The sequence below is a fragment of the Rhinopithecus roxellana genome, chromosome 7 (assembly GCF_007565055.1).
Source record: "Rhinopithecus roxellana isolate Shanxi Qingling chromosome 7, ASM756505v1, whole genome shotgun sequence".
NCBI classification, from domain to species: domain Eukaryota; kingdom Metazoa; phylum Chordata; class Mammalia; order Primates; family Cercopithecidae; genus Rhinopithecus; species Rhinopithecus roxellana.
In genome coordinates, this window is record NC_044555.1 from 89,932,384 (window position 1) to 89,953,414 (window position 21,031).

General features: G+C 43.4%; 2 protein-coding genes across 6 annotated transcripts in view; one reads left to right on the plus strand and one right to left on the minus strand.

Annotated features, from left to right (window-relative positions):
• The window catches only part of APOO (apolipoprotein O), a 66,921-nt gene extending 63,270 nt beyond the window's left edge, over window positions 1-3,651 (minus strand). For 3 of the 4 annotated variants that reach the window (XM_030934394.1, XM_030934392.1, XM_030934390.1), the window contains exon 1: window positions 3,405-3,651. In XM_030934394.1, the coding sequence (XP_030790254.1) occupies window positions 3,405-3,413 (9 nt within the window). In that variant the 5' untranslated portion in view covers window positions 3,414-3,651. The remainder of the gene's footprint in view (window positions 1-3,404) is intronic. The other variant, XM_030934391.1, reaches the window with a different exon arrangement.
• Window positions 3,652-3,716: 65 nt separating this feature from the next.
• Window positions 3,717-21,031, plus strand: part of C7HXorf58 (chromosome 7 CXorf58 homolog) — a 31,827-nt gene continuing 14,512 nt past the window's right edge. For both annotated transcript variants that reach the window (XM_010382139.2, XM_010382140.2), the window contains exons 1-5: window positions 3,717-4,039; window positions 6,263-6,398; window positions 7,716-7,815; window positions 11,702-11,796; window positions 12,222-12,333. In XM_010382139.2, coding sequence (XP_010380441.1) covers window positions 6,283-6,398; window positions 7,716-7,815; window positions 11,702-11,796; window positions 12,222-12,333 — 423 coding nt within the window. In that variant the 5' untranslated portion in view covers window positions 3,717-4,039; window positions 6,263-6,282. The remainder of the gene's footprint in view (window positions 4,040-6,262; window positions 6,399-7,715; window positions 7,816-11,701; window positions 11,797-12,221; window positions 12,334-21,031) is intronic.

Here is a 21,031-nt window from a genome sequence, read left to right on the forward strand (position 1 = left end):
TCCATTTACTCAGCCCTCAGTCACCAACCCAGGTTAATCTACCCTTCACTTCAATCAATAAACCTAAAGTTTAAGGATCATAAAAGCTTTCCAAAGTGCCCAAATGAACACACCTCATGATATCTAACTAATTCATATCTCATCTAGCTTATATCTCCGTCATGGACACTGTTGGTTGCATATCCAGTCTCTACTCTCCCTCTTCCTTCCTAAAAGAACGCCATTGTGTTCATGAATGCATTCCTCTCCCCTGTGATTAAGTGATACCACCCTGGGTTGATCCTGTTTAGTCTAAGCCAATAAGATCACGTCCTTCCTCTGACAACTGTTATAGGGTCAGACAACTGACCCAAGTTGGTCCAATCAGACTGAAGGACTAATTGTGGGAGTTTTTTCTCTCTCCTCCTCTTGCTCTAGAGAATGAGAAAGTGTGTATGCTACTGACAGTCATTTTGCAACCCTAAAGGAAACCAACCTGACTGTGGAAAGCCAAGAAGAGATGGGTCCTTGATGACACTGTTGACCAACCGAATCAGAGCCTGGAATCCATTCTTCCTCTGGACTTTGTGAGAGAATTTTCCTTACTATTTAAGCAATTGGGTTTTCCCAACTGAAAGTATCCTAATATAGCCATTTCTCCTTGAAACTTTTCTCTCTCGATTTTCTAAACATCACTCTTTTCTGCTCCTACTGCTACTTCTCAAGTCTGGCCTCCCCCTTTCCTCTGCCTACTCCTTATATTTTGGTGTCCTCCAAGGTTTGTTGTGATCTTTCTACTTTGCTACCCAAAGTGCATGTTCACCTGAAATAATCTCAGTTCAGTCGGGCGTGGTGGGTCACACCTGTAATCCCAACACTTTGGGAGGCCGAGGTGAGCGAATCACGAGATCAGGAGTTTGGAGTTTGAGACCAGCCTGGCCAACATGGTGAAACACCATCTTTACTAAAAATGCAAAAAAATTAGCTGGGTGTGGTGGCAGGCGCCTGTAATCCTAGCTACTGGGGAGGCTGAGATAGGAGAATCACTTGAACCCGGGAGGCGGAGGTTGCAGTGAGCCGAGATTGCACCACTGCACTCCAGCCCAGGCAACAGGGCCAGACTCTGTCTGAAAAACACAATGATAACAATAATAATCATCTCAGCTCACTGTATCTTTCCCTTGACACATCAAAACTGAGTTTCCAGCACTTCCCCCAATGGAATACCACTGATGTTCCCCCGCTCATTACCTGAAGAACTCCTACCTGTCTCAAAACTAAATTTAAGTGTCCCGTCTGTGAAGTCGTCTCTGAAGTCCCCAGGGGTTCTTTACCTTTTTTTGTGCCATGGACCTCTTTGGCCGTTGGTGAGTCCTATAGACCCCTTCTCAAAATGATGCCTCTAATTGCATACAAAAAAGTGCCAACTATATTGAAATAATCTTATTTTTTAAACTCAAATATCTGATATAAACAGTATGTGCTTCTTTACTAGCCCACTAAACAAAAAGATCTAGCAGTAAGTCTTATTAACTACCATAGTTCTGAAGTAGTAAATAGCATAAATGATATTTTGAGATCTGCAACAACTGTAATGTGATATGAAAATGTCTGTGACTTGTGCTGATACTGTGACTTCCACTGGTAACAGGTACTGCTAATATTACTGTAGTTTGTTAAGGTAGGAGCTTGTAAAATGAATGGCCCCAGCGAAGTGCACCAACTCATGTCTATGACCTTGTGTAGTTCCCCACCATATCAACTCTGGACTTGGCTGCGTGACTTGTTTTGACATCAGCAAACATGATGCTGTGTTTGTGCCTTGGGACTTGCCCTCTTGGAAGTCAGTAACCAAGTGAGGAAGTCCAAGCTAGGCACACGGAGGGGCACCAAGCCCCCAGACATGCGAGCGAGGCCAACTTTCACTCAAGCCACCAGCAGAACTACCCAGCCAACCCATAGATTTTGAGAAACAATTCTTGTTTTAAGGCACTGGTTTGCAGTGATTTGTTACCCAACAATAGATAATTGAAACATTACCCACAACTAAAGGAAGTGCTCAATTCCAATTGGAGATTGCTAAAAATAGTTATATTTTTTCCCCATCAGAGTTCAGGGACCCCCTGAAATTAACGTGCAGGTCCTTTGAGGAGCTGAGGGCCCCAGGTTAGGAACCCCTGGTTAAGCCAAGTGGATCCTGCTCTCCTTTTCACTACCTTACTACAGTGTTGGTACACATATAGTTAAACTGGCCACAGCATATCTTTCCTTGTTGTAACCCTGAAATGGAGCTGAGCTCCTAGCACATAACAGGTGTTTAACACACAAATTTATCAAATGAATGTTGGTTATAGGATCTGTCTTCCTGACTAAACTGTGAGCTGCCTGAAAACAGAATAAGAGCAAATACTAGGCCTTTTCCAAGTGCTTTACACGTACCAACTTACTTACTCCTTATAACAACCCTATGAGGTAGATGTTATTACACCAATTTCACCAAAAAAGAAGATAGGCACAGAGAAGGTAAGTGACTTGCCCAAGGTCACACAGCTAGAAAGTGGCAATGCTAGGACTAGAAGGCAGAATGCATGTTCTGATTTTACAGCCTTTATTAACGTACCCAAAGCACATTGCAGAGCTCAACAAAACTTTTAAATGAATACTACAATTCTGAGATTTCATTTAGCACTATTTTATGGGTACCATGCTTCTTGAAGATTCAATTTTGTAGATTAATTTCTGGTAGCCTGTGATTTTTTATGACAAAATACATATAATTTACTTTTTAAAAGGTAGAATAATGGCTTTATACTACAGTGCAGATTTTCGAAAGTAAGTCTCCATTGTAAAAGTCTATTTTTTTCCAAAGGACACGAGTTCACAAAACGCAGGGAAGGGGGTCCACTGGTCCGTATTAAATAATGTTCCCTGGGGAATGGAGCAAAGCTCCAGCTTTCGTCGTCACCCAGCCATCCCACCCCAGCCTCCCCCATACCCTGCACAGCCTCTCCTAAAATGACCCTCCCCCATCCACACATCAGGTTCTGAAACCTGACCCTGCCAGGCAACTAAAGCCGCGAACCCCGCAGTGCCCTGAGCTGGCCTCCCCCTACCCACGATCCCAAGACGGCACCAGCCGAGGGGATGGGTACTTTGGGGGAAGGCACTTTACATTTTCAAAGTGTTTAATTCACGAAAGCACAACCCAAAGGGCCGCCCCCACCCACCCGGGGGTCTCGCGCCTCCGCCCGGCAGCCGCTCATCCCCAGTAAACCAGTGAATGAACCGCGGGGCCGGGACGCAGCCGGCCCAGTGGCGGGAAAAGCCTCGGGCCTGGCCTGTGGAGAGGCCCCAAGAGAGCGCGGGGAGGGCTCGGGCAGCCGGGAGGGGGCGGTGACAGCTGTGACCCGGCTCCACGCTCTCACCTTGAACATGTCGCTAGCAGCGGTGGCTCCAGCAGGGTCACCCCGGCCTCGGCCACGCCCACTATAGAGAGGTGACTACGGAGGCCCGGTAGGGCCTTGATTTCTCCAACCGCAAGCGGGCCGCGGTGCGGGTAACGGCCGTACTGCAAACTCGGTGCGGCGAAGACTTAGTTCAATCACCCCGTTCTAGAAGCCGCGTCGCTGAGCTGCAGCGCGTCGCGCCCGGGCGGCGGATGAACGTAAACCCCGCCCTCCAAGAGGCTCCGCCCCTGCGCCGGCGGTTGCTAGGCGGCAAGAAAGCGCTGGCTCTGTGTGGGTGGTACGCGGAGGCGCGAGGAGGGAGGTGCCTGGCGTCGCGCGGCGCTGGGAAACTGTCTTTGCCGCGGCGACCTGGCGCCCAGCGGCGTGGACTGGGATTTCTGTGAGCAGAGGCTGCCGGGAGGGGGCGCTTGGAGGGCCTCGGGCGGCTTCGAAAGCCTCGCAGCCGGAAGCCGCCGGTTGGCGACCTGGATTTATCTTACGAAAGGTTTTAACCGTGGACTGGAGGTTTCTCAGGTTTTAAATTTAAACTAATATGCTGTGTCCTTTAATCGGAAAAGGCTCTGACCTTATTTTTTCCCTTTAAGGAACAAGCGGTAAGCCTCCTCTCTGGGAATCAAATGTTTGTCCCTTAATACTTGTAGAAGTAAATGATAATGGCAATAATTATCTTATTAACAAGAGTAACAAGCACTGATACAGCAGTTTGATATGCGCAGTCATGATCTAAGTTCTTTATTCACATTTATCTAATCTTTCCAACGACAGAAGTAGGTGGGCATGATTATTATTCCCAATACATAGATGAAAAAACTGAGGCACATAGAAGTAATTTGTACGAGACCACACAGAAAGTGGGAAGCTAGGATCCAAACCCATTAGTCTGCCTTTGAAACCTGTGTTCTAGCCAAAACAATTGTTGCACTGTCTCATAATGAGGATGTATTTCCTATTTCATTCTGTATTTCTGTCCTAATCCTATAAAAAGCGTAAGCCCTATCCGGGCGGGCATCTGGAAAAATTTGGAATTTGTGCAGTGATGTGCCACTGCCCTCCAGCCAAAGACCACTAGGGGCACACCTGTAGTTGAAGAAATTTGGGTTTCTCATTGCTCCAAGGAGAACGCACATATAGGAACACAGTGGCATATTTCAGTAAAAGAGTTAGATTTATTATAGGATTTGGGCTTTGGTTCGGTGATTTTGGGGTAAGTTCAAGGAAGCAGGAGCTTTGCTCTGATCAGGTGTTGTTAGGAAGCAGTGATAACACCAAGGCCCAGCTGTGACTGCCAGCCAACTCCCAGATGTTAAGGGCTGCTTTTCTCTTTCTTAAGAGGATTGTATATTCCAAGGCATCCCCAAGGAGAAATATTGAATAGACTCAGAAGGCTCTCTGCATCAGCAGTGTAACATCACACATACGTAAAAGTGTGAAACATATTGATAAATTAGGGCAGAAGGTCTTAATTCATGGGGTATGCGAACTTGTATGGGGGGAAAAATGACAACTTCATTTTCACTAACCTCTAACTGAACTTCGTTTCTTTCAATTATAGTGTAGACAACAAGCCACAGTAGTATTAGCATTGATGACTTTGTCATCAATGGAAAGCACGGATATTTTCATGTTACATTGCAGTCATGTCAGAGATCTTGAAATATTTACGCTCATTACTACTTCAAAAATACAGTAGTTATTAGAGCTCATTTAATGCATTAAGAAGACACATTTACTATAATTTTGTTTTAAAAAGTATTTTGATGATTTCAGTATAATTGGAACACTTTGTAATCCTATGTATGTTATGCGTGTTTTTTTGGTGTTTTTTTTTGAGATGGAGTCTCGCTCTGTCACCCAGGCTGGAGTGCAGTGGCGCGATCTCCACTCACTGCAAGCTCCGCCTCCCGGGTTCACGCCATTCTCCTGCCTCAGCTTCCTGAGTAGCTGGGACTACAGGTGTGCACCACGGCACCCGGCTAATTTTTGTATTTTTAGTAGAGACGGGGTTTCACCGTGTTAGCCAGGGTGGTCTCGATCTCCTGACCTCGTGATCCGCCCGTCTCGGCCTCCCAAAGTGCTGGGATTACAGGCGTGAGCCACCGCGCCCGGCCATGTTATGCGTTTTAAAGAGATCTGTCCCTAGGGGTCCATGGCACCAAAAGAAATGATAACGAGCCCCTGGTTTAGTAACAAAGACCAAGCAGTGACTAAGAATTGGGGAGCTGCATCCAAATTGGAGTGTTACTGCATCCAGATTGGATGCTTTAAAGAATAGAAAGTTGGAGGTGGAATCAGAAATTTAGTGTATACCCTCTCACTTTACCAAGGAGGGAACTGAACCACTGAGAGGTTAAGTGACTTGCTCAAAGTCTCACTGCTATTTGATGATAAAACTGGGACAAAGCGTTTTTAGACAAACGTAAAAACTCTCCGCTGTGCTAGGCACTGAGGACTCCATAGTCAACAAGATGCCTCCTGCCCTGAATGAGCTTGTTGGTAGACAGCCGGGGAGTGATGAGATTGAATTATTGAGTTAAAAAGTTAACTCCAGGTGTAGTGTGGAAGATGAATAAGAGGAGAAAAAGACTAGAGACAGACCAGTTATAAGACTGTGGATAGATTTACTTGTCTTTTCCATATACCATATAATATTTTTAGTACACAAAGAATGTAAACTGTAAGCAACTTTAAGAGATCCACAATGCCTTATTTTTTAAAGGATTCAGAATTAGTACAACAATCATATGGCACTTGAGTCTTGTCCAAACAGTGTAATAGTATAAATTATGACCTCAAAGGCTTAATTTATGTACTTTCAGATTACTTCATTGGAGGGAAAATGAACCGTTCCTCAAATGTACCAGGTAAAGGTATTCTGAAATTGGGTACAAGATCCTTAGGAAAAGTTCACAGAGTACATTTCGCAAATGCACCAAATTCAAGATCATTACTATCGTAAGTACCCGTATTTTGCCTTGTGTTATTTTCCACAACTGTACAGTTTCCAAACAGTACTTATCCAGATCATTTCAAATGCTTCTTGTTTTGTAAATCAGAGATTTTGTGTTTTAAAATTACTTTCAAATTGAATAATTATAATTGCATTTTCTAATTTACAAAGCATATTAACACACATCTACTTGATCCTGATACAACCTTGTGAAACAATTTTTATATTTTATAAATGAAGTAGTAGCAACCGGGAGAAGGTAAGTGGCTTGAAGAAAGTTAACAGCTAATAGATGGCATCAGATAGGATTCAAAGGTTTGTCTCCATACTTCAGGCTTTTTCCTTTTTTTTGAGATGGAGTCTCGCTGTGTCGCCCAGACTGGAGTGCAGTGGTGCGATCTCAGCTCGCTGCAACCTCCATCTGCTGGGTTCAAGCGATTCTCCTGCCTCCCCCTCCCGAGTAGCTGAGATTACAGGCGTGCACCACCACGCATGTCTAATTTTTATATTTTTAGTAGAGACGGGGTTTCACCATATTGGCCAGGCTGGTCTCGATCTCCTGGCCTCAGGTGATCCCTCCCGCCTCGGCCTCCCAAAGTGCTGAGATTACAGGCATGAGCCACTGCGCCTGGCCTAGCCTTTTCTTCTTTATATCTTGTAGCCTGCATTTTGCCAGCCAATGGGTAGCATTATGCAGGAGTACCTGTCTTTGTACATAGCACTGTAAGGGGTAATGACGGAGTGAGAAGGTATGAAGGAGGAGACCCCTACAACCTGCCAGTGCTGGGATATGACCAAAAGTAGAATAATTCTGACTTGACCTGGATGAGCCTGGTTCAAGCAAAGATCAGAGAAGGAAGTTTCTTTTTCTAGGGCGTAGTCGTCCACCCCCAGAAGAGAACTAGGCCTCCTGTAACTTTGACTATTCCCCGTTCCATTTTCATAGCACTTGAACTAGTTGGACATTTCATTTTAGGTTGTGAATGTTTTTGGGAAGTGAGCTTGTCTCCTCACACTTTTTGTTTATAATATATATGCCTCTTAATGATACATTTATATTTTATATGCCTTTTGATGATAAAGTTTTAGCCAGGACTTTTTTTTTTTAATCTCAAGGGAAATCTCAAGTATTTCATATCCTCATTCTGAGTAGGTTCTGCAAATGACCACTTCCAATTACCACATCCAAATGTTCCTCATTAGGTCAGTCTTAGAGTGGGGGATGGGGAGGTACAGGAGGAGGAAGCATACATTGATAGTTCTCTAAGGTTTTAGGAAAATGAAAACTACTTTATAAATATTAACCTCTTTTTTTCTCTCAGAATGCTTAAAGACATTTCAGCTCAAATAATACAGAGGGCTTGGTTATCTCATACAAACAAAATGATATTTCGACTCCTGAAACACGCAATTTGTGCAGCGGTAAGTAGTTTGCTTTTTTTTTCTCTGATGGATTTAATTATCAAGCCAAAAGATCTATTAATGAAAGATCGAATAGATAACCTTCTTTATCTCTCTCTCTCTTTTTTTTTTTTTTGAGACGGAGTCTCGCTCTTTCACCCAGGCTGGAGTGCAGTGGCACAGTCTTGGCTCACTGCAACCTCTGCCTCCCGGGTTCAAGTGATTCTCCTGCCTCAGCCTCCTGAGTAGCTGGGATTACAGGCGCCTGCCACCACACCCGGCTAATTTTCTGTATTTTTAGTAGAGACGGGATATCACCATGTTAGCCACGATAATGTCGCTCTCCTGACCTTGTGATCTGCCCGCCTCAGCCTCCCAAAATGCTGGGATTACAGGCGTGAGCCACCACACCCGGCCCTTTCTTTATCTCCTATTTGGATCTAATAATATTGCATGGAGTTCTGGAATTGTTTTTTCTGTTATCCCTAAATGAATATTTCTGGATTTTTTGAAATGTGGATGACCATTATTTTTTCTGAAATTAATATACTGCTTGTTTTGTTTTTAAATTTGATTCCTTATTTGAAAATGTGAAACAGTTCTCTTCCAACAATAAAAAGCTCCAAATCTGCAAGGTGCAGTGTCTCACACCTGTAATCCCAGCACTTTGGGAGGCCGAGGCAGGGAGGGCCAGGAGTTCAAGACCAGTCTGGCCAACATTGAGAAATGCTGTCTCTACTAAAATACAAAAAAAAATAGCCAGGCGTGGTGGCATTCACCTGTAGTCACAGCTACTTGGGAGGCTGAGGCAGGAGAATTGCTTGAACCCAGGAGGCACAGGTTATGGTGAGCTGAGATCACGCCACTACACTCCAGCCTGGGTGGCAGAGTGAGACTCTGTCCCCTCTCAAAAAGCTCTGAATTAAAAGTTCCCTTACCTTTCATCCAGCAATTTTACCTCTTAGAATCTATTCTACAATATATATACAATTTGATTGCACCATTGTTTGTAACAGCAAAGGAAGTAAACTGTATAATATCTATTGATAGGATGCTGGTTAAATAAATGTTGCTGCTTTTATAGTGTTAAACTTTGCAGCTTTAACATGATTATGCAATAGAAAGAAAAAGGAAGATAGCTCATCAGTTAAAAAAGCAAGCACCAGACAGTATGAAGAATATGATCCTACTTGAATGAAAAACAAAACCAAAAAAAAAAAGCATATCCCCCCCTCCTCCAGAAAGCAACTCTGGAAACCTTAGCAGAGGCTTCCTTGGTATAGTACCAAATATTCTAATAAAACAACCTATAAATCCAGTAGTCTATTACTAGTGATACTCTTTTTTTTTTTTTTTTTTTTTTTTTGAGATGCAGTCTCACTCTGTCGCCCACACTGGAGTGCAGTGGCATGATCTTGGCTCACTGCAACCTCCACCACCCAGGTTCAAGCGATTATCCTGCCTCAGCCTCCCTAATAGCTGGGACTACAGGTGTGTGCCACCATGCCCAGCTAATTTTTTCTTTTTTTGTATTTTTAGTAGAGACAGGGTTTCACCATGTTAGCCAGGCTGGTCTCGAACTCCTGACCTCAGGTGATCCGCCCGCCTTGGCCTCCCAAAGTGCTGGGATTACAGGCATGAGCCACCACACCTGCCCAATTAGTGATCCTCTTAAGGGAATTTTAGCAGCTCTGAAAAAAATAATAAAGTCTGAGCAATGTATACACCGTTCATCTGACCCACAAACCCATTTCTGATGTCAGTAAAAGCAGAATACGGCCGGGCACAGTGGCTCACGCCTGTAATCCCAGCATGAGCTGGGATCTTTAGGACGCTGAGGCGGGTGGATTGCCTGAGGTCAGGAGTTTGAGACCAGTCTGGCCAACATGGTGGAACCCTATCTCTATTAAAAATACAAAAAAATTAGCTGGGCGTGGTGGGGTGTGCCTGTAATCTCAGCTACTCGGGAGGCTGAGGCAGGGGAATTCCTTGAACCAAGGAGGTGGAGGTTGTAGTGAGCCGAGATTGCGCCACTGCACTCCAGCATGGGTGACAGAACAAGACTCCATCTGAATACTTCGGAGAAAACCCACCCAGGTAAACTCCTGACATTTCAGGTCTATTATCCGTTGTCTTTGAATATGGAACTTGTATTTAATTTTATAATGCTGGTTTCATAGTATTTTTAGACTCTTTTGTAACAGAAGGAAATTCTTTTTTATCTGTTATAGTAATGCTTTAAGTTAATACCTTAAATTAATAATGTTTTGTCCTTTTAAAAGCTATTTATTTATTTATTTTGAGATAGAGTCTCACTCTGTCACCCAGGCTGGAGTGCAGTGGCATGATCTCGGCTCACTGCAACCTCTACCTCCCAGGTTCAAGCGATTCTCCTGCTTCAGCCTCCAAAGTAGCTTGGACTACAGGCACCCGCCATCATGCCCAACTAATTTTTGTATTTTTAGTAGAGACGGAATTTCACCATGTTGGCTAGGTTGGTCTCGAACTCTTGACCTCAGGTGATCCTCCAGCTTTGGCCTCCCAAAGTGCCAGGATTATAGGTGTGAGCCACAGCACCCAGACTAAAAGCCCTTTAGTGTGCATTTTTATGTGATTATCTTAGGTATAAAGGGGTTGTTTGGGGTTGTTTGGGGGAAAGAGTTGGGGCTTTAGAGTCAAACAGAACTAAATGAATCCTGGCTTCCCAATTTACTACCTGTATGCCTTTTTATAAATTACAAAAATTCCCTGAGCCTCAACCTTCTCTTCTGTAAAACAGACATGATAATAGTCTCATAATGGGCCAGGTGCAGTGGCTCACACCTGTAATCCTAGCACTTTGGGAGGCTGAGGTGGGCGGATCACCTGAGGTCAGGAGCTCGAGACCAGCCTGACCAACATGAAGAAACCCCATCTCTATTAAAAATACAAAATTAGCCGGGCGTGGTGACACATGCCTGTAATCCTGGCTACTCAGGAGGCTGAGGCAGGAGAATCGCTTGAACCCAGGAGGTGGAGGTCGCAGTGAGCCGAGATCGTGCCATTGCACTCCAGCCTTCTTGGTGGCTCACACCTGTAATTCCAGCACTTTGGGAGGCCAAGGCAGATGGATCACAAGGTCAGGAGTTTGAGGCCAGCCTGGCCAATATGGTGAAACCCTGTCTGTACTAAAAAAATACAAAATTAGCCGGGCTTGGTGGCAGGTGCCTGTAGTCCCAGCTACTTGGGAGGCTGAGGCAGGAGAATTGCTTGAACCTGGGAGGCGGAGGTTGCGGTGGGCAGAGGCTGCAGTGAGCTGAGATCACACCACTGCACTCCAGCCTGGGCGACAGAGTGAGATTCCGTCTGAAAACAAACAATTCTCATAGTGTTGCTGGTGTAAGGATTAAATGAGCTGATGTATATAAGGCACCTAACGTAGTATATGGTGCATAAAAGGTACTTAAAAGCTAGTAACTTATTACTATTATCATCCTCATCTTACAGTGATTCATTCAACAAATACTTGTTAAGCATCTGCTGTGTTCCAGGCACTGTATTAGATGCTAGGAATATAGTGGTAAAAAGAAAAGCCAGCATGCCTACCTTCATGAAGCTTACAGTCTAGTAGGAGGCACAAACAAGTTAATAAGTAATTATAATATATTGTGAAAAGTGCTGTCATAGGGAAATAATAGTGCCTTTGATCTCAAAGAGGGACAGATACCCAAACTTGGAGGCAAAAATGATTAAGTAACTGGCTTAAGGCTACACAGATGGTAAGTGGAGGTGCCAAAACAAAAACCCACCCCTTCAGAACTCCAAGTCTAGTGTACTGTTCACTTTACCACGTTGCCTCTGTTATAGTCCATAAATTATGTCTGGGTGGGATACTGCTTTCCCTTTACAGCTCTGTCCTCTATTTCAGGAATTCTGTGTGACACATGAAATACTGAAGAAAGTGTCCCCCTTAGAGGCTAAGCTTATTAAGGATCCTACCATGCAGTGTAAAATTAGATTCAGGTAATGTATCTATGCTGATTTATTTCAAGAAGTACTTAGTTAATATGAGGAAATCTTAGTTATGGATTTTTTTAACCTCATAACTTCTCAGAACTTAATTACAAAGTAAATGTAATTTCAACTTTTATTTACATTTGTTATGTGAAGAAACTGAGGCATGACTCTGTGGCTAAAAGTTGCGATGAGAGTAGCTCTCATCTCCCATTCGGTATTCAGTCTTACACAGGTGTGAGAATAGTTGTGAGCACACCAAAGTGTGGGTCTTACATCCTACGTGATCCATTTAATTACCAGTTCTTTATATGCTCTGGCATAGCTTTTACCCTGTACGCAAGAAACTATATGAACTATCTTAAGTATAAGGGGGAAAAGCAACTGACCCCAAAACCTGATGCCAAATAACTATTTTTTTATCTTTATTTCAGATTTAGAGGTGAAACGTTTCCACCTTTCATCGTGTTTAAAATTTTTCTTCATACTGATGGCCATGGTTACAAGTATTTTAGCGGAAAAAATGTATTAATGCCGTCAAGTAAGGTGACATTTCATGATATACATTTTATGTTAATTTAGCTTCTTAACATTTATGTAGTATCTGAATTGCATTCAAATTATACAAAATAAGTTATTTCACCATGAAACAGCCCACCAGGTAGGTTGTGTGTGTGTGTGTGTGTGTGTGTGTGTTTTAAGCACCATGTTTCAAAGTGTCTCCACTTATTACCTAAAAATCAATTTGGAGTGAATTACTTAAGACTCTAGAAAATATCCATCCATTTTTTGTATTAAAATTTTGATTTGTTAATAATAGACTAGGCCAGGCACAGTGACTGATGCCTGTAATGCCAGCACTTTGGGAGGCCGAGGCGGGCAGATCACCTGAGGTCAAGAGTTTGAGACCAGCCTGGCCAAAGTGGTGAAATCCCGTCTCTGCTAAAGATATAAAAATTAGCCAGGTATGGTGGCACATTCCTGTGATCCCCGCTACTCGGGAGGCTGAGGCAGGAGAATCGCTTGAACCCAGGAGGCAGAGGCTGCAGTGAGCCAAGATCGTACCACTGCACTCCAGCCTGGGCGACATAGTGAGATTCCATCTCAAAATAAAAAAAAGACTAAAATTGGTCAGGGCTCTTAAATTATGCAGAACATTTAATGCCATTTTATTTGTTTTAATGGAATGTTATTGTTTCTTTGATTCTGGTAGCACATTTAGAAACAAAATGTGCTGGACTATGCTTTTGAAAATGAACTTTCGGCCGGGCGCGGTGGCTCAAGCCTGTAATCCCAGCACTTTGGGAGGCCGAGACGGGCGGATCACGAGGTCAGGAGATCGAGACCATCCTGGCTAACCCGGTGAAACCCCGTCTCAACTAAAAATACAAAAAACTAGCCGGGCGAGGTGGCGGGCGCCTGTAGTCCCAGCTACTCCGGAGGCTGAGGCAGGAGAATGGCGTAAACCCGGGAGGCGGAGCTTGCAGTGAGCTGAGATCTGGCCACTGCATTCCAGCCTGGGCGACAGAGCGAGACTCCGTCTCAAAAAAAAAAAAAAAAAAAAATGAACTTTCAGCCGGGCGCAGTGGCTCACGCCTGTAATCCCAGCACTTTGGGAGGCCAAGGTGGGCAAATCACCTGAGGTCAGGAGTTTGAGACCAGCCTGGCCAACGTGGTGAAACCCCGTCTCTACTAGAAATACAAAAATTAGCTGAGCGTGGTGGTGCATGCCTGTAATCCCAGATACTCGGGAGGCTGAGGCAGGAGAACTGCTTGAACCCAGGAGGCAGAGGTTGCGGTGAGCTGAGATCGCACCACTGCACCCCAGCCTGGGCAACAGAGTGAGACTCTATCTCAAAAAAAAAAAAAAAAAGAAAAAGAAAAAAAGAAAATGAACTTTCAAAATATTTATCCTTTTTTCACATGAATTATCATCATATTTATTTATTTATTTATTTTGAGATGGAGTTTCGCTCTTGTTGCCCAGGCTAGAGTACAATGGTGTGATCTCAGCTCACCACAACCTCTGCCTCCCAGGTTCAAGTGATTCTCCTGCCTCAGTCTCCCGGGTAGCTGGGATTACGGGCATGCACCACCACACCTGGATAATTTTTGTATTTTTAGTAAAGATGGGGTTTCACCATGTTGGCCAAGCTGGTCTCGAACTCCTGACCTCAGGTGATTTGCCCGCCTCAGCCTCCCAAAGTGCTGGGTTTACAGGCATGAGCCACCACGCCTGGCACTCTCCCCATACTTTTAAGTTTCATGAATATTCACCACAAATTGTGTCTATAGTACAGGAATCACCTGGGAATCTTGTTAAAATGCTGCCACTGCTGCTGGTCCATAAACCACACTTTTTAAAAAATTCATTCAGCCACTCTATATCTTTTGATTGGAGAGTTTAGTCCATTTACGTGAATGTTATTACTGATAAGTACAAACTTAGTTTTGCCGTTTTCTTATTTGTTCTGTTTTGCCATTTTCTTATTTGTTCTGGTTGTTTTGTGGTCTTTTCTTCCTTCTTTCCTTCCTTCCTGCCTTCCTTTTAGTGAAGGTGATTTTCTCTGGCGGTATGTTTTAACTTCTTGCTTTTTATTTTTTGTGTATCTGTTGTATGTTTTTGGATTTGAGGTTACCATGAGGCTTGCAAACAATATCTTCTAACCCATTATTTTAAATCTGCTTGGTGTTCTGTAACCTTCTTTACTTGAATATTGATACCGTTCTCTGCTAGTATCCCTTTGAATAAACTTTCTCCCCTGATCTATCTCTAGCTCCTTTTTAGGGCCAATAATTCTTAGATTCACCCTTTTGAGGCTATTTTCTAGATCTTGTAGGCGTGCATCATTCTTTTTAATTTTTTTTTCTTTTGTCTGCTCTGATCGTGTATTTTCAAATAGCCTGTCTTCAAGCTCACTAATTCTTCTGCATGAACAGTTCCACTGTTAGGAGACTCTGATGCATTCTTCAGTGTGTCCATTGCATTTTTCAGCTCCAGAATTTCTGCTTGATTTTTAATTATTTCAGTCTCTTTGTTAAATTTATCTGATAGGTTTCTGAATTCCTTCTCTGTGTTATCTTGAATTTTGTTGAGCTTTCTCAAAACAACTATTTTGTTTGTTTTTTGTTTTTTTACGTCAGAACATGAACACAAAAACAGCTATTTTGAATTCTCTATCTGAAAGGTTACATACCTCTGTCTCTCTAGGTTTGATCACTGGTGCCTTATTTAGTTTCTTTGGTGAGGTCATGTTTTCCCGAATGGTCTTGATGCTTATGGATGTTTGCCAATGTCTGGGCATCGAAGAGTTAGGTATTGTAGTATTTATTGTAGTCTTTACAGTCTGGGCTTGTTTGTAACCTGTCCTTCGTGAAAAGGCTTTCCAAGTATTCAAAGGGACTCAGGTGTCGTGATCTAAATCTTTGGTCACTGCAGCCATATCTGCATTAGGGGGCACCCCAAGCCCAGTAATGCTGTGGCTCTTACAGACTTGTAGAGGTACTGCCTTGTTGTTCTTGGCTAACATCTGAAAGAATTCCCTGGATTACCAGGCAGAGACTCTTGTTCTCTTTCCTTACTTTTTCTCCAATAAATGGAATCTCTCTCTTTCTGTACTGAGCAGCCTGGAGCTGGGGGAGGGGTAAAACAAGCACCCTTATGGCCACCACCACCACTGGGACTGCATTGGGTCGGACCTGAAGCAGGCACAGCACTGGGTCTCTCCCAAAGGCCCACAGTGACCACGGCCTGGCTACCATTTATGTTCACTCAAGGCCAAGGGCTCTACAGTCAGCAGGTGGCGAATCTGGACAGGCTTGTGATATAAACCACACTTTTAATAGCAAGGCTCTACAGTACAGGTTTTACTCCTTGGACCCTTATATGTGACTATAATTAAGTTTAAAAAAGATGGACATTCTCATATTTAGCCATTTATAAACCACACATCAAAGGTTATTTTTCTGTAACCCCGGCAAGATTCCGCTTCTGAAAATGTTGTACACAAAAACTATGGCCCATCTTAAATCATGAGTTCTAGCACGTATGCAGGAGAGAAGACCACACAGCCTGGCAGTTTCTGATCAGATCCTGCATGTGCGGCATTGACTCTGAAGAGTTTTAGAAAAGGAAAAGGGACTACTTTTCTCTGTGTTCTCAGGTAGTATCAGATAAAATTTAACTTTATTTCAGAAATATATCAAATGAGGCCAGGCACGATAGCTCACACCTATAATCCCAGCACTTTGAGAGGCTGAGGCGGGAGGATCACCTGAGGTCAGGAGTTCGAGACCAGCCTGACCAACATGGTGAAACCCTGTCTCTACTTAAAATACAAAATTAGCCAGATGTGGTGGTGGGCACCTGTAATCCCTACTACTTGGGAGGCTGAGGCAAGAGGATCGCTTGAACCCGGGAGGCAGAGGTTGCAGTGAGCCAAGATTACACCATTGCACTCCAGCCTGGGCCACAAGAGCAAAACTCTGTTAAAAAAAAAAAAAAAAAGAAAGAAAGAAAAAAAAAAAAACCTAGAAAACGAGCTACATGTTTTCATTATGGAATATGGTGTTTCAAGAACATTAATATTTATATAGATTGATTTCAAATGTAGAAGTATATGTTTATCCTGTTTGAAGGATAAATTTATGCCACATTTATGTATAGAATAAGCTTGTAGTTACCCCTATAACACATCATCAATTGTTTCTTTCCTAAGATTATATAATGAGGCTTTTTCAAGAACTGAGATCCTCCTGGGTCTCCTCCTGCCAGCCCCCATGCTGTACATGGGTTTGAGCAAATGAGAAACTTAGAGGCAGTGATCGGAAATCACTGCTTATGCATTAAAACTCATCATAATGCTGTATAATAACTTAAATGTTTGTTTAAATTAGCCCACAGATAGAAAAATATGCCTCCGTGCCTTTATCTTCTGTGCTACAACTTTCACTCTCCTGGGGTAGTCATTGTTAATGGTTTGCTGTGTATCCTTCATGTTTCCCATGAAAATATACACACAGAGATTTTAAAATTTTGTTCTTATTATAAAAATGTGGTCATACTATTGACCTTGAATTTTTCACTAAACATAATAATGGGTTTCACATGATCAGAACATACCCAACTTGAAGAGAACAGTTTAAGCTTCCTTTTTCCCTTTGGTTCGGCTTCAAAACAAACTCTGGTAACACTTGGATTCGTGGCTGATACAAAACTTATAAATATGGAATTTTTCTCACTCTAAGCTTACTCAATTCTGTTGTTCTTTGTCTCTTTGTTTTTGGTGTTTGTTTGTTTGTTTGTTTTTTAAGACAAGGTCTTAATCTGTTGCCAAGGCTGGAGTGCAGTGGGGCAATCTCGCAATCTCGGCTCACTACAACCTCCCGCTCCCAGGCTCAAGCAATTCTTATGTCTCAGCCAGCTGAGTAGCTGGGATTACAAACATGTGCCACCACGTCTGGCTAATTTTTGTATATTTTTAGTAGAGACAAGGTTTTGCTATGCTGGCCAGGCTGATCTCGAACTCCTGGCCTCAAGCGATCTGTCCACTTCAGCCTCCCAAAGTGTTGTGTCTATTGAGCACTTTCTATTAAATATGATCTTAAACATTTTATGCACATTACTATATTTAATTATCATAAACACTACAGTGTATTTTCTGTTATTATCCTCATTTTAAAAAAGACTGAGGGCCGGGTGCTGTGGCTCACGCCTGTAATCCTAACACTTTGGGAGGCCAAGGCAGGTGGATCACTTGAGGTCAGGAGTTCGAGACCAGCCTGGCCAACATGGTGAAACCCCGTCTCTACTAAAAATACAAAAATTAGCCAAGCATGGTGGCACATGCCTGTAATCCCAGCTACTTGGGAGGCTAAGGCAAGAGGATCACTTGAACCCAGGAGGTGGAGGTTGCAGTGAGCCGAGATTGCGCCACTGCACTCCAGCCTGAGTGACAGACTGAGATTCTGTCTCAAAAAAACCAAACCAAACCAAAACAAACAAACAAAAAAACACTAAGTAACTTGCCTGAAGTCTCATACCTAGAAAGTGAAGGAACTGAGATCAAGACCTAGTTAGCCTGCCTCCAAAGTCCAATTTCTTAACCACTCCTGAGAGTTAGGAACTATGCTAAACAGCAGCATACACATTCTCTTCGATGGCCCTGCAATAACTCTGGTTAGGGACACATTGTTCCCATTTTCCCTGTTAGGAAGCTAGAAGTTGGAAAGACTTGCCTGGAGCATAACTGAGACTTGAACACTTCTCTGTGTTTCCACTGTACTATGTATATTTTGAGGTTAAAACAACCATGCAGTTATGGTGGTTTTGTTTATTCTGAGCCTGTATATAATTGAACTGTTCCAAACCAAGAAACTGTTCCAATGCAGGGATACCAGTTATTACCTCCTCCATGAATGACAGCTCCCAGTAGGAACGGGAAAGTGTCTTGAGATACTAGAGTAGCTTTACAAGCCCAAGTGTGGATCTAGGCCAGCAAATAGCCACAGAGCTGTGGGGGCTTCTGGCCACAGAGATGCTGAGTATCAGGATAAGTGCCAGATTTAGAGATGGCCCCCTTTGACCCTTTGAGTCACCCACCAAGAACAGAACCTGCATCTTGAATTATACCCTGATTGGCTGATATCCTGGAATCTTTGCCTAGTTTTCGCCCTTGCTTTTCTCCTGGCTCTGGGCTCTTCTTTCCCATTGCTTCCTATGGAGAAGGACTTTCTTGAATTTGGCCATACACTGCAGATGTCTGAGAAAGAACATCTTGGCCATCGGATGGCAAACATTTTTCAAACCCCTCTCATAGGTGGCCAGAGAGCTTGCCCTATGCTGCCAGGCATGTTTTCTTTGGCTGAGGGACCAGAATGGGCCAGACACAGATGAGGCACACAGCTGAGACACTGCACACATAAGGAAGCTGGGTCTTGGAGAGATTGGTGGTGGTGACTGAGTAGGGCAGTGTAGGGAGGACCTGTCAATAAATACCTTTCTGGGAGGCTAAGGTGGGCGGATCACTTGAGGTCATTTCAGGACCAGCGTGGCCAAAATGGCAAAACTGTCTCCACTAAAAATACAAAAAAAAAAATTAGCCAGGCATGGTGGCACGCGCCTGTAGTCCCAGCTACTCAGGAGGCTGGAGCAGGAGAATTGCTTGAACCCAGGAGGCGGAGGATGCAGTGAGTCAAGATGGCACTACTGCACTCCAGCCCGGGCGATAGAGGGAGACTCTGTCTCAAAAAAAAAAAAAAAAAAAAAAAAAAACCTAAATAAATACCTTTTGTACTGTGGCTCACGCCTGTAATCCCAACACTTTGGGAGGTCAAGGTGGGTGGAACAGAAGGTCAGGAGTTTGACACCAGCCTGGCCAACATGGTGAAACCCCGTCTCTACTGAAGATACAAAAATTAGCTGGGCGTAATCCCAACACTTTGGGAGGATGAGGCGGGCGGAACAGAAGATCAGGAGTTCGAGACCAGCCTGGCCAACATGATGAAACCCCATCTCTACTGAAAATACAAAAATTAGCTGAGCATAATCCTAACACTTTGGGAGGCTGAGGCGGGTGGAATAGAAGGTCAAGAGTTCGAGACCAGCTTGGCCAACGTGGTGAAACCCCGCCTCTACTGAAAATACAAAAATTAGCTGGGCGTGGTGGTGGGCGCCTGTAGTCCCAGCTACTGAGGAGGGGCAGGAGAATCGCTTGAGCCCGGGAGGCGGAGGTTGCGGTAAGCCGAGATGGCACTACTGCACTCCAGCCTGGGAGACAGAGAAAGACTCTGTCTAAAAAAATAATAATAAAAATTTTAAAAACCCTTTTTTAGTAACTTGAGCTAAAGTAAATTATAGTTATGCCTACAGAAATTCCTAAAGCAGAAATTATATGGTCTTCATACCTGTTCAGTGTACAATTACTTGTTTTTACCTTTAGTGTCACTGTGGGGCTGGTTAATTAGAACCATAAAATGTTGGAAATTAATTGCAAGAAAACATAACGGAGAGATTTGCCAATACTATAATTAATTAATTAATTAATTAATTAATTTTTGAGATGGAATCTCACTCTGTCGCCCAGGCTGGAGTGCAGTGGCACGATCTTGGCTCAGTGCAACCTCCGCCTCCCGGGTTCAAGCGATTCTCCTGCCTCAGCCTCCCAAGTAGCTGGGGTTACAGGTGCTCACCAGCTCGCCCTACTAGTTTTGGTATTTTTTAGTAGAGACAGGGTTTCACCATGTTGGCCAGGCTGGAATCAAACTCCTGACCTCAGGTGATCCACCCGCTTCGGTCTCCCAGAGTGCTGGGATTACAAGCGTGAGCTACTACACCCGGCCTATGTTTTCTTTAGTTGTGTAATGTATAAAGAAATTAATGAAATATAAAGCAAAAATGTTCTACCTAAAGGAAAGCTCCATGTCACATTTTCACTAAACTGTTTGTCTCTTCAGTTCTATACATTAGGAATAAAACTTCAACCATTCAACCATTTGAATGTTTTCTTCCTTTTTCATTTTCTGCATGTGTCTGTGATATTCTAAGCTGTGGAATTTAAAAAAATAAATAAAGGAATAGTCTGAATAACAAAAGTGAGAATTGGAATAGAAAATGCATTATAGCTTGCTGTTGTGTGTTAAGTAAAAAGAACAATGATTCTCAGTTTTGATCCTGTCTCAACCACTCTTTCTTTTTTCTTTTTCTTTTCTTTTTTCCTTTTTTTTGTGAGACAGCGTCTCGCTCTGTCACCCAGGCTGGAGTGCGGTGGCATGATCTCAGCTCACTGCAACCAACCTCCGCCTCTCAGGTTTAAGGGATTCTCCTGCCTCAGCCTCCCGAGTAGCTGGATTTACAGGCACACGCCACCACGCTAGGGTAATTTTTGTATTTTTAGTTGAAACAGGGTTTTGCCATGTTTGCCAGGCTGATCTCAAACTCCCGACCTCAGGTGATCCACTGCCTCGGCCTTCCAAAGTGCTGGGATTACAGGTGTGAGCCACCGTGCCTGGCCTCAACCACTCTTTTAGGGCTTGTATCAACATTATAACACAGAGTTCCCATACTTTCACAAATACCACATTCTAACATACAGAAGAAAAAAGAAACTTATCTGGAATCAAAAGATATTTGAATTTTCTTTTCTTTTTCTTTTTTTTTTTTTTTTTTTTTGAGACAGAGTCTTGCTGTGTCCCCTAGGCTGGAGTACAGTGGTGCAATCTCTGCTCACTGCAACCTCCACCTCCC